Genomic DNA, 13507 nt, shown 5'->3' with positions numbered 1-13507 from the left:
AAAACAATATATTTGACGTTTCCTTGATTATATTTCCCTCCTGTCCCCACAAAGGTAGCCGCTACCCTGAATTTGGCTTTCATCATAAAATGCTTGTTTTTACCACTTTAAAGCACTAGCACATACTCTCTTTACAACCACCCTGCTTTTTATAAGCAAATGAGGCACAGAGGTGGAGTTCACACTTCTGGCTAGTGTAGCTCCAGGATAAGATATCAGATCCTCTGACTGTTCTAAGTCTAGACATTTCACCATGCTATGCTATTAGGTCTGCGCAGTCCAATCAGGTTTTGGAATTGGATCTTAAGGGCTAGTCTATATTCAGTCATAATAGAGTTATTATTATAAATAACTTTGGGGAATAATTTTTAGCCAACTTGCCCACGGCTGATAGAATCAGTTGTTTTCATATTGAAAGTGTGCCTTCTCCAAGGAAGGTGGTCATACCTGTGAAACTGGACCCTTTCAGGCCACCTTTGTTTAGAAGGTTATTTGATATAATGAGCTCTTTACCCCGTCCCAACCTCCCTTTTATTTTTTATTTTTTTCATTGAAGTATAGTTGATTTACAATGTTGTGTTAATTTCTACTGCAGTTACACATATATATATATATATATATTTATATTCTTTTCCATTATGGTTTATCATAGGATATTGAATATAGTTCCCTCTGCTATACAGTAGGAGCTTGTTGTTTATCCCACCCTTCCTTTTAAAAATGATGGTGAGACAGGGCTACTTCCCGAACTTCCTGGGATTCTGAGCATGTGATTTCATGGAGATTTGTGGTCTCTGGAGTAAGACTAGTTATCTAGTGAGGACTCTATCACTGCTATGCATAGGAGGTTAAGTGCTCCGCGTATAGGAGGTTATGGTTCCATGCCTCACCCCCTTTTAATGTATGTGTATATTTGGATGTTTGGGGGAGGGGGAGGTCATTATAGTACATTGCATCCTGTTTCCTACCACCTCTCCTTTCCCCAAGGTATCGGAGTCTGAAACAATTTAACGTGGACATCTGCCAGACCTGCTTCCTGACAGGCAGGGCCAGCAAGGGCAACAAGCTTCATTATCCCATCATGGAGTATTACACCCCGGTATGGAGCCTCTGGGCTGGGCGGGAGGGGCAGGCAACTCTCAGCTTCTGGGTGCTTGATCCATTTTGTCCAGCATTAGCTCACTGTATTCTGCTCTCCGTTGGGGAGCATCCTCCAAACAGGCCTGGTGATTGACCAATTTGGGGGATCCAGGGCTGTCCTTCTAGCAGAGCTTGTCCCTCACCCTCACCGGGGCGGTAGCTGGCTGTAGCACCCCAGGACATTCTTGGCCATCTAAAAGACACTCACTATACTCCTGCAGAGAGAAGTCTCAGGAAAAAATAGAGACAGCAAGGCAGTTACAGGTGACTAGCCTTCGATCGCTCAATTTAGTTTTTCCTGCTTAGCTTCCTGGATTGTTTCTGTCCCCTGGTCTTCACCTGCTACCTTGTCATTGCTTCCATCCCTTCTAGTCAATACCAAAGTTTGTGCTCAACTTCATTACTCAGTCTCTTGCGTGAAAAGGGGGTATGCTCTTTACCTGGGTCCCCAAAATCAACTGGGCTTTCATTGGAAACTGTGCCCTTCATAGCCTCCTGAGCCCAGCATCCCTGAACTCCAGCCACAGAATTTCTCCTCTGCTATGTTCAGGACTCAGACCTCCAGGCTTAGCTTCCTGAGCTGACTCTGCTCCCTAAACTCCTTTATTCCTCTCTCCGCACACATTCTCCCAACGTCCCAAGCATATCCCCAGCTCCCCCCACTGCTCTCTCCCATCTTACCTCCCCATCTCCATAATCCATCTCCCTGAGCTGTCATCTCTTCTCCAAGTTCTGTTGACACAGAAACATGTGTGACCCAATGGAAGCAGTGACCTTGACCTTTATTTTTCTTTTATTATCATTTTAAAATAAACATTATTAACGTCATACATGGGAAACTGGCTAGAGATGGTAGACTGATAATTGTCTAGCTCCTGCTCATCTTCTACATCCCTAGAATTTATGTAAAAGATATTTAAAAGTTAACAAATATACGATCATGTAAAAGATTTAAATTATATAGAGGTGTTTAAAGTATAAAACAAAGTCCCTTTTTCTCCTCAGTGCGTTCCCCACCCCTCAAGTCTAACTTCCCTGAGGCAAGCAGTGTTCACAGTTTGACATGTATCCTTCTAGATCTTTTTCTAGGAGCGAGGTGTGGTAAATATGAACAAGAGTGGACTACCAGTCATGGTCCGTGCTCCAGGGGAGTGGCCACACCTCCCTAGAATAGCCCATTAGGGTGAGTCCCTCTATCTTGTCTCCTCCCAGACCACATCCAGTGAGAACATGAGGGACTTTGCCACTACCTTAAAGAACAAATTCCGCTCAAAGCATTATTTCAGCAAACACCCTCAGCGAGGTTATCTGCCTGTGCAATCAGTGCTGGAGGCTGACTACAGTGAGACGTGAGTACCGGTAGCTGAGCAGGGGCTGCAGGCATCCTCATTGAGCCTAGGGATGTGCTGTGAAGGGGCTGAGTCTCACATGGGCTAGGGCAGTCTTCCAGGGCAAACCCAACTAGTGACAGGGCAGTTCAGCTGGGGCCTGACCAGGAATCTGACCTGAGAAACAGACTAGAATCCAGTCTCTGTATCTTGTTCCCATCAGCTCTTGGGAGCTCCCTAATTTGGTGGTGGTGTTGCGGGGTGTGGAAGGGTGGTGGTGAGGAGACAGGCTGCCCAGCTACCCAGTCTTTGGTCTTCTGAGTCTTTGCTGCTTTGTTCTAGGCCAGCTTCTTCCCCGATGTTGCCACACGCTGACACACACTCCCGCATTGAGCATTTTGCCAGCAGGTACCACCAGGTTTTGGGGAGGGGAATTGTAAGGAGTCCAAGGGGGAAAGGAGTTTTCAGTTGGGGCAAAGACAATGAAGTTAGGGCCAGGGGAACATGCACAGTGGGCTTTGCAGCAGCCAGCGAGGCCTAACGTTTGGGGCAGGGGAGGGGGAATTGGGACAGCCCCCCAAACGTGATTATCCTACTGTGGGATTACAGTCCTTGAGATGAAAGCAGTCTTCACATACTGTTTTCCCTTCTGTTCCTGCTCTTTCTTCCTAGGCTTGCTGAGATGGAAAGTCAAAATTGCTCCTTCTTTAATGACAGCTTGTCCCCAGACGACAGCATGTGAGTTTTCACAGATACATATTTGCCAGGAATAGCTCTCCTTTGGGATCTTTCTACCACTACTCGGGGAGGGTATATCCTCAGTGGGAGGTGGGGTGTGTGTGGATAGGGTCCCTGACACCCCAAGGAAGGAAGTCTGCTTTCTGGGCACAGTATTTAATGAGAGAAGCAGTCTGCCCTCTATCAACTGAGCAGGGTAATGAAGGATGAACTACCTCCCTGCCATCTGCCAAGGTCCCTTTCTGTTGCAAGATCCCATCCTTTTATTCCTAACTCTGAGGGAAGAAGAATATACCCTCAACTAAAGTTGCAGAAATGAGCCATTATCTTATGCTCAAAATGCCAGTGCCCCATCTAGTGCCACATCAACCCTGCAGAGATACCAGGGACTTGACTGAAGTGTGGCCAGAGAGATTCCTTGGTGCTATAGCCCAGAGAAGGGGCCCTTCATCTCTAGGGAGGTCCCCGGCCTCCTCAGAGGACCTAGAAATTGTTGGCTACACGGATAAATCCAGCCCTGGGACTGGGACTCAGGCAGGCCACAATTCCCCTGGGGATGGGAAAGCGAAGGGGGGTGGGGTGGGGGAACATCACAGATGTTATAGTGACCTGCTCATTGTTTCCCAGGTCACTATAAGTAGAACCCAGGAGTCTTGGCATCCTGAAAACACTCTCTCCTACTACCCCCAACAATGACCCCTGCCACCTTTGAACACTTTTATCCCTCTTAAACCTGAATACATGGCTTTTCCCCTCTCTATGTATCTTAGAGAGGGAATCCTCCAGCATGTGTCTCCTGGGGCTTGAGGTGGGAGCTGAGAACTCACACCCTGAGCTGTTTCTTAGTTCAATGCCTGGGCCCCTCTTTCCTCTCCCCACCCCCACACAGAGACGAGGACCAGTACTTGCTGCGGCACTCCAGCCCCATTACAGACCGGGAGCCAGCCTTTGGACAGCAGGCTCCGTGCAGCATGGCCACTGAAAGCAAAGGGGAGCTCGAAAAGATCCTGGCCCACTTAGAGGATGAGAACCGGTAGGTGTGGCAATGGCACAGATCTGCGTGGGTTCTAGAGTCAGACGGCTTAATTCAAGTCCTGAATTCCCACATCCTAGCTATGTGGCCTTGAACAAGTTACTTATATTCTGTGATCTTCCATTTCCTCATCTGTAAAATGGGGATGATGATAAGAGTACCTACCTCTTAAGGTCACTTGTGAAGATCAAATGATCAGGCATATAATGTGTTAGCCAGTGTCTGTCTTATTGGAAGTGTTCAATAAAAGCTAGCTATCCTAATAATTATTTGAATCTTTTTAACTCAACCCAAATATCTCCAAGTACCCAACAGATACAGGCAGAGAGAATGCAAACATAGAGAATACAGAAGAGATGATGTCTCTGCCCTCAAGGAACTTTCAGTTGTTGGAAATGGAAAGAGGTCCTTATCACTTAGTGAAAGTAATAAGAGGAGGATGATACTGCATAGAGCATTTGAGGACTGGAAGAGGGAAGGTGAAGAAGATTATGGGGATGGCATTGACCTCTGTAAAGCATGGAGGGCAGCAGGAGTCTGAGGAGCATCCAAGACACCTTGGGGGTGTGTAGTAGAATCAATAACGACCCCCAGAAAAGTAATTCTCAAACATTAGTGTGCATACAAGTCACTTGGGAAGCTTGGTGAAATGCAGATTCTGATTTGAAGGTCTGGGGTGGGGCCGTAGTTCCTGCACTTCTAACCAGCTCCTAAAGGATGCCCATGCCTCAGGCCTACAGACTGTATTTGGATTAGCAAGTCCTTAGAACAGGGCCTATCTGCAAAGTATTTGTTACTGGTTCAAGACAAGATAAATACATAAATAGAGAGTAAACTTTTAGAAATTTTCATAGCAATTTGACATGGCCACAATATCCACGCACGTAATTAGTGGACTTGTCTTCTTTGAATTGGGTATAGGCCAGGTTGAGTGTTGTTGAATTTGGGCAGCAAGTCATGTGTGGCGTGAGCTGTGTACTAGCTATGCACATTCAGACCATGTATTGATCCATGATGGATCAAAAAATCCCCCTGTTTTTTTGCTATGGATAGTTTGAGAAGCACTGCACTAGAGCAGTGGTGGGGAGGCCCTGGGAAACACTAGGGAGAGAGTGATTCTGTTGCAAAAAAGAAAAAAACAGTAATGTCCTCCAAAGACCAACTCTTTGGAATCTGTTTCCTTGATGACTCAACATGGGTGTTTAAAGTGGGTCAAAGAGGAGGGCAGTAGAGAGAAGAGGAAAGATGGGTGATCCTTTGTTTATATTATGTCTTCCCCTGGAATCTAAAAATCGAAAAATGGAGTAGGTGAGTCAGTGGCCCTAATGCCTCATTTATTTGCAGACTGTGTTTCTGCCTGATTTTAAGGTCAGAATTAATCCCCGAAGCAGTACATCAAAGCCCTGAGACATTTGTTATATGAAATGTCAGCTCTCTCTGCTCTGTGGCCTAATGATGGCAAAGTAAATGATATATGTGTTGGAGAGGAAGTGGATATGGCCATTCAAGCAAGAGCATGGCTGGGATGGACTTCCCTGGCCGTCCAGTGGTTGGGACTCCACACTTCCGCTGCAGCACTGCACGGGGCATGGGTTCGATCCCTGGTCGGGGAGCTAGGATCCCACATGCTGCGACCAAAAAAAAAAAAAGCACGGCTTGGGGGCTGGGGTGGGGGTGGGGATGGGAGAGCAAAGAGATTGCTCACACCTAGGTATGAGGGGCCACTGAGCCCTGGACAGTCGATACCCTGTGAAGGTCATTGGCCTTGGCTTCTCCATCCTTGGCAGGATTCTCCAGGGGGAGCTGAGGCGCCTGAAGTGGCAGCATGAGGAGGCTGCTGAGGCACCCACCCTGGCTGAGGGCTCTGCCGAGGTGGCACAGGACCACCGCAATGAGGAGCTGCTGGCTGAGGCCCGGATCCTTCGGCAGCACAAGAGCCGCCTGGAGACACGCATGCAGATTCTTGAAGACCACAACAAGCAACTCGAGTCCCAGCTGCAGCGCTTAAGGGAGCTGCTCCTGCAAGTGAGTCTGGGGCCAAGGGAAGAATCAGAGCAGCCTCCGAGCACAGGTGGGCCGGGGAGAGGTGCTCCTTGCTCCTGGGAGGTGGCTGTTAGAAGACTTTCTAAAGAGAACTGGGCTAGCAATCAGGAAATTTGGGGGGAGGAATGGGCTGCTATATCACATCGCTTGGCCAATTCTCTTGTACCTAGCTTCCATTCCATCCTTGTGTGTTTACTCTCAAGCCACCGTGGGGCCTAGGGCACAGGGAGGGCTTTTGAGGGCTCACTTCCCCACAACCCATTTGAATCTGGTATTGAAAGAACAAAGTTCAAAGAATCATCCAAAACGTTGACTTTGCTACTTTGATGTTTGCTGGAAAGAAGCGAGTTTGGACATGCTTGGCAAGAGGAAGATTTTTGCTGTGAAGGGATCACTTGTTACTTTTTGCCGCTTTCCTCTTTGAGAGGTAGTGTATAGGATGTAGTGTGGTTCTGGAGTTAGACAGCCCTGAGTTTGAGTGTAGTGCTGCTGATTAGTGGCTGTGGGATGTTAGGAAAGTTACTTAGCCTCACTAAGCCCCAGTTCCCTCATCTGTAAAACAGGGATAAAAATATACCAACTTCATGGAATTGTGGTGAACGTCAAATGAAATAACACATTTAAACAATTTGGAATGATGCCAGGACTATAATAAACATTTCATAAATGAATAATTTATGAATAATTATTGTCATTATCCATACCAGGTAATACCACACTGTGCCTCTTCCCCAGATCCTCCAAGGGATGGCCTCTAGATGAATTCCTGGAGGTCTTAACATATGATATTATGTCATGCACCAAGGATCAGGTGTGCAACTCTACATTTCCAGAGGGAATTGAGTTCTAGATAGCTTAATTATAGCTGAAATGACAGCAAGAGATATTTAGGGGCAATGGTATCCTTAGAAGAACTGGGAGCCTTTGATACATGTTGTTGAAGGAAGCGGGTATTCAAAGCGGGTAATTAAATATTCTAAGAAGTTTCGTGAAAGGGGAAACCACTGTTTGGGGCACCACCAAAAGCTTCTTAAAGTCCCAGGGCAAAGGGATGGGCATGATGTCTCTAAGGACCTTTCTAAGCTCGGGAGTCTGTCAAAGTAAGGTCAGGAAGGCAAAGCCACTTAAGTCATGCCTTACCTCTTGCTAGCCACATACTGAATCGGATGGCAATGGCTCTGCAGGCTCGTCCCTGGCTTCCTCTCCGCAGCAGTCAGAAGGCAGTCACCCCCAGGAGAAGGGACAGACTACTCCAGACACTCAAGCTGCAGGTGAGTTCCCCCAGCCCCTCCCAACCCCTTCCTCCATGGCTTTGTCTTGCCCCAGGTCTCCTGACTAAGGTTCTGCTAGGGCTGGGACTGGTTTCTCCTCATGGCTTTGAGCTTAGGGTCAGGGATGATTGGCTTATTGACTGATTCATTCATTTTATTCCACAAATGTATGTCGAGTACCTCATATGTACCTAAGCATCGTGCCGGGAAGATACAAATGCTATAGGTTCACCTTCAGCCGGCAGCATCCTACCTCAGCCCCTTGACCTCATAAGGGAATTTCTAGTTCTCTTCCCACATCTTTCTTCTCCAACTCAGATGATGTGGGGTCAAAGAGCCAAGATGTCAGCCTGTGCTTGGAAGACATTATGGAGAAGCTCCGCCATGCCTTCCCCAGTGTGCGAAGTTCTGATGTGACTACCAACACTCTGCTGGCCTCCTGATGGAACCAGATCCCCATCCTATAGTCCACAGTCCTCTCCCAGTTCTGGTCAAAGCCTTCCCTCAGCCTTCACCTAACCTTTCCAGTCCCCACTGGCCCCACATTCCTCAGCCGGAGTTATCTGGGCTCCAGGCAGCAGCAGGGATTCGATGGTATGCGAGGTGGGTGTGTGAGGGCCGGGGGAGGGAGAGGCATGATTCCTCTGACTCTAGAAATGTGCCCTTTAATCTTCAAGTTTGAGATCAATCCCTTAAGTACAATTCTGTTGCAGCCCAGGCTAATGGCACTTGGAGGCCATTCAGATGGGGAGCAGAGAAGCTGCCTTGCAGAGTGAAGCAGTGCCCATTGGCCCCTTTCCATTCTCCATGGAATGATGGATTTGGGGGAGCCTAATGACCCGAGGGCTCCAGCACTGTGAACACACGGGACTTAGCCCTACTCTCTGGCCCAACACAGGGAGGTGACACTGAAGACACTCCCGCTCCCCCCACAAAGTGCCCCTGAAAAAGTCTGGGCAACGTGTGTCATATAACTTCAGCTCAAAGGCATAGATCTAGTCATCCCGATGCTACCTAGATGCTGTTTCCTCCTTGAATATCTTCAGTTCCTTCTGCCTCAGTCCCTGGCAGACCTTTCTCAAGGGGGGAAACAGTTCATTCAGGTTCCTATTTTCACCTTATATTGGGAAACATTAAAGAAATACTTATGGGCTTAGATATTTTCCCCAGATCCTCCTCTTTCCTGAAAACCTCAGCATCTCAGAGACCAGCTGAGTTGCTCTGGAAACCCAGCTGAAGCCACCCTTGGCTCTCTAGTTGGCCTTCACAGCCCTGGGGGAGGGCCAGCCGCTGCTCAGCAAGGGGGTCTTCTCCTTGGGTGAGGAAGGGGAAGCCACCCTCTAGACTGGAGGAGCGTGACCACCCAACACCCTTTCAGGCTGTGACCCTTCTTTCTCTTAGGCTGAATCAGATGAGGTGGCTGATATCCCCCAGCTAGTCAGAAGGCAGATGCAACAGGCCATCCTGAATAGCGGCCCTTTTCTAGTATCCACGGGCTACAGATCAGGAAGTTGGCCACTTTCCACAGAGACAACAGCAAGGCCTTCCTTTGCATAAAACCATTCTTTCTAACTCTGGAAGGTGAACCCAGTCCTCAAACTGAGCTAAGTCTTCCTAGGCAACATACACCATGATTCCTTTATCCAGAAACTGTTCAGAGTAAATAGTGGGGGTGGGGGATGGGGGGTGGGCTTGGGGACTTTGAGCAGAGTCAGAACCCACTGAGGCAGCTTTCTACCAAAAGGAGCTTTACAACTTAGAACCCTGCAATTGACTTAATTTGCCTAAGTTTATATACATACATACCTATCCTACATATCTACTGTACATCAGTACTCCCCTGGCCTCACTCACACATTAAATTCTAATACCTCTTGAAGTATTAATGTTCTGCCTTGCTCTTTGTTAGTCCCAGCCTCTGGTTGGACAGACAGATGCCTCCTGGCTGCTCCCCTAGGATGTCTCTCCATTTATGTTTGAGGTGAGCTGTCCTCAAGACCAAAGCAACAGAAGCCTGTGGCCACAGAGGAATCTAACAGGAAGAGTCACTCTGCTCTCTTCATTCATTCCACACCTTGTTCCCTGGAGACGTGGGCCTTGGGTGAATCTTCCTGGGCTCCTCTAAACAATGGTTCAGAGGCCAAAATAGAACAAATCCAAGCTCTACTCACCCCATGCAGAAAGGGAGGAACAAATAGCCAGGCTAAGACACAGAGTACATCCTCTTGCCCCTTCCAGTTTCTAAGTCTGGCTCAGGGCCTTAAGGAAAGTAGCAGTTGATACCAAGGTCAGGAGGGTGTGAGACGGTTGGGGTGCTGTCTTATAACCAAGCAGTAGGCCAGTGGGTAGAACTGCTGGGAAGGTAGATTTATCTACTGCTGGGCAGGGAAGGCAGTGGCTTGGGTCCAGAAGCCAAGGATTGCCTCCTTCTAGAATCACCAGGGGGCACTAAGCCACAGGTTCAGGGTGTCAGACTTCATCATGACATCTGCCTTAGAGCTCATGAGGTCTCTGGGCAGGAGCACTGGTGATGTATGGTGAGCAGGTGGCAGGTGGGCATCAAACACAGAGCCTGGACATCAGTTACTGGGGTCGGGCGCGGGGGAGCTATATTTGTAGGAGCCTAGATTGTAGGTAGGAATAGTATAGAGAAAATTTGCTCTAGGACACAGAGTTCAGGGTCTTTGAGGCATACGCCTGCCTAAGAGAAAGTGGGCCCTGTCCTAGGGCTGTGGAGACTTACCTGCTCAGCTGGTAAAGAGGGCAGAGGTTATGAAACAATCTTACCAGGAAAGTCCTGGAAAATCCTTTTCCTAACTGCTACTCCACATGAGAGATCTTGGGCTGTTGAGGGCCTGTGGCAACTGCAGTAGGCCATGGTAGAGAAGACGTAGATCTCGTTATGTAGGATTTGTGCTATAGGTAGACTGAAGCAGCAAGTCAAGAGTTGAATTCTCAGTAACAGGGTCAATGACACTTAGTGGTCCTGGGTTTACCTTGATGCCCAAGGTGAGTATATCGCTTGAGAGTCCAGTGATAGTCACTGCAGCATGTGCGGAGAGTTTTCCCACAGTGAGGTAAACGGGTCTTTGGGCACTGTGAATTCAAATTAAGGTGGGATTTACGGAGATGTGTTGCATGTTGTTAAGCATCTGTCGTGTATGTTGTCTCCTAGAGGTATTGTGTGTGATGCTGCGTAGTTTTTGGCCCCGTACTGGAAGGGTGGTGAAGGGAGTTGCTGGGTAGGCAACCTAATGAAAACCCCTGGCTTGTGGGATTAGCATCAGCGATAAGGAATGTGTTTGCTGGGGCTGTTGTCAAATAGTATCGGGGAACAGTTAGGATTGATAGGTAATGTATTCTCGACAGAATCTGGTAGAGGCCAAAAAACCATTATGAGGGTGCCTCTGCTTCTAGTGAGAGCAGAGTGGAGTCAGGTTGACTGGGAAATTATTAAGGAAGGCTGACTGGCTAGAGGACATCAGGCTGTTTGTTGTATGGTTCCCTAGAGAGGGTCCTACCCAGGAGGATATGCACCCTTCCCTCCAGAATGGAAAGACCTTCAAATGTCCATTTCCTTCCAGGCCCAAAGTTTGGAGATATTTCCTTGTAGAGAAACCTGTTTGAGTTTGTTGTACTTTAGGAGCTGGGCTGGCAGGCCATGGTAATGCGAAACCCTGAGGCCAAGCAGAGGCAAATCCTGGGAGATGGTTTCCTTCCTGATGAATTTTAAGGAATACCCATGATGCTTGAGGTGTGTGTTTGGGATCTGGGCTCCATAGTCAGCTTTGGGCTAGAGCATTCCTTGAAGAGGCATTCTCAATGGCAGACTCACGACCTCCGAGACCATTTCAGGCCAAGACTCTCATCAAAGTTCCCTTGACATAGGTGACAGATAACCAAGAAAGTAGCTACCTTAAGATGAACAGTCCTGGAGGAGAAAGTGGGGGCCCTGCCCTAGGGCTGTGGAGACTCACCTGCTCAGCTGGGCAATTCTGTCTCTGGGCCTTCCTTCCAAAATCTGGCCCTGAGAACAAAGGAATACTTCAGCTCCTTCTTGTTCTTTAAACACCAATGACTGTGGGAGAGGGAAAGGCTCAAGGCCAGGGCTCAGCTCCCAGTCTCCATCTCCTCCCACAGCTGCCGCATTTGGAGGGGCACCTGCTCAATGTCCTTGCTGTCCCCAGGGAAGTCTTGAGGCCAGACCGAAGCCTGCGATGCTGCTCACTGGCTGCAAGGACTGGTCACAAGGATGGGATTTGGGGAAGTGGCAAGGGCCGCGCACAAGTCTAGAAAAGTTTGGGATGAAGGGGCGGGGCTGGAGACAAATTAGTTAACTTTGCCACTCACTGTGGTGCTTTTCCCCTTTCCCGTAAATTCTGCTTTGAAAAGAATAAATTCGTATTTGTTTACTTTGGTTCCTCTGGTTACACTCTTTGACTCTGACACTCCACATCTTTACCTTATTTGGGTGTGGGAGAAGAGGGTGGGGCCAAGAAGCCACAGGAACACTGCAAAACATAGGCCACCAGAAGAGTCCAACACCTACAGGACAAGAAGACACCCCCCACTAGCCCCATCCACCACTGTTACCTGGACTGGTCGCCTCTCAAAGCCCCACACAAATTAGCTAGTTATCAGCTCATGGGATGAGCTCTTTGTAGCAATGGTTCTTCAACACCATCCTCATCAATCTGAGGAATTTTTCACCAGCCTAAAGCATTAAGAGAAAAATCTGGACAATGCAGTGAGTTTCCATAAAGTTACATATAATCAATTTAAAAGTCTATCCTTTATTCTGAGATTATGGTTATATATTTGGGGGTGTGTGTTAAAATGTCCCTGTGAATTGGTGGCGATAGTTTTTTTTTTTTAATGCCATTTTCTGGCAAAATAAAACCCTGTCAGTCCCTCCTCCCCACCACCAATTTTTCTTTCTTCACTGATCTATAACATCACTGTCCAACAGAAATATAATGTGAATCACATATGCAATTTTAAATTTTCTAGCGGCCATATTAAAAAGGTAAAAAACAGGTGAGATTAATTTTACTAATATTTTGTTTTACCCAATATATGCAAAGTATTATCATTTCAACATGTAATCAGTATAAAACCATTATTGAGATATTTTATATTCTTTCTTTTTTTACTAAGTCTTGGAAATTGTCAAGTAAGCTGACAGATTTCAACTGGTAAAAAAGAACAGGAAACCCACATACATCCAGGCACTTTATTACTTAGAGACAGCAAAAGCAAGACCAGCAATGGGATCCGTTCCATGTCGCTGTTGCACAGGATGACACTGAAACAAAAGGGGCCAGATGACATGCAACATGAATGGCAGGACACCATGTTGCTGAGTACCAACTCCACACCGCTGCTAAGCAGCTCTATGGCCTGCAGCTGGACCCTCTGGGGCAAGGGCAGGGGAGTGGGGAGGCAGGCAGAAAGTCTCATGCTCACCAGAATGAGGGAGGCAGATGAGAAACTGCCCCATGACAGCCTCCCTCAAAACAGGGAGGTGAGAAATGGTCTTGTCTCAAATCCTCGTGAGATTGCCCGTCTTCCCAGGTTCCAGGAGGATCACAGGGCATTCTGCCAAGGCCTGGGGCCACCTGCAGTTGAGCCTTGCCTATGTGGAAAGACACACCTCAATTTGGCCTAGGCTGGCCTAGCCATATGTCAAGTGCTCAAAAGCCACACATGGCTAGTGGATACCATATTGGACAGTGCAGTTCTGTAACATGCCAAAGTCACAATCACTGAGCTGTAGAAAAGGAAACCTTCATGATATATTACGTGTGTGTGTTGGGGGAGGGAGGGAGTCAGGGCGGCAACAAGCCTTGGGTGACTGGAGGGCAGTGGTGAAGCAGTTACCCAGGGTTACAAGACGTGGTAGTAGAGGGAACAGAAGGGCACCACAGATACACGAATTTGCTCCTTCCCGTTGT

At 47.8% G+C, this 13507-nt stretch overlaps 1 protein-coding gene across 2 annotated transcripts in view; it reads left to right on the top strand.

The window, feature by feature from the left end:
* DRP2 (dystrophin related protein 2) overlaps positions 1-9220 on the top strand; it is a 46410-nt gene extending 37190 nt beyond the window's left edge. For both annotated transcript variants that reach the window (XM_019932250.2, XM_073798765.1), the window contains 8 exons: positions 988-1099; positions 2353-2489; positions 2811-2876; positions 3141-3206; positions 4096-4239; positions 6027-6264; positions 7433-7553; positions 7872-9220. In XM_019932250.2, coding sequence (XP_019787809.1) covers positions 988-1099; positions 2353-2489; positions 2811-2876; positions 3141-3206; positions 4096-4239; positions 6027-6264; positions 7433-7553; positions 7872-7996 — 1009 coding nt within the window. In that variant the 3' untranslated portion in view covers positions 7997-9220. The remainder of the gene's footprint in view (positions 1-987; positions 1100-2352; positions 2490-2810; positions 2877-3140; positions 3207-4095; positions 4240-6026; positions 6265-7432; positions 7554-7871) is intronic.
* The last annotated feature ends 4287 nt before the right edge of the window (positions 9221-13507 follow it).

Source organism: Tursiops truncatus, chromosome X (genome assembly GCF_011762595.2).
Source record: "Tursiops truncatus isolate mTurTru1 chromosome X, mTurTru1.mat.Y, whole genome shotgun sequence".
NCBI classification, from domain to species: Eukaryota; Metazoa; Chordata; class Mammalia; order Artiodactyla; family Delphinidae; genus Tursiops; species Tursiops truncatus.
This window is presented reverse-complemented; position numbering and strand designations above follow the sequence as displayed.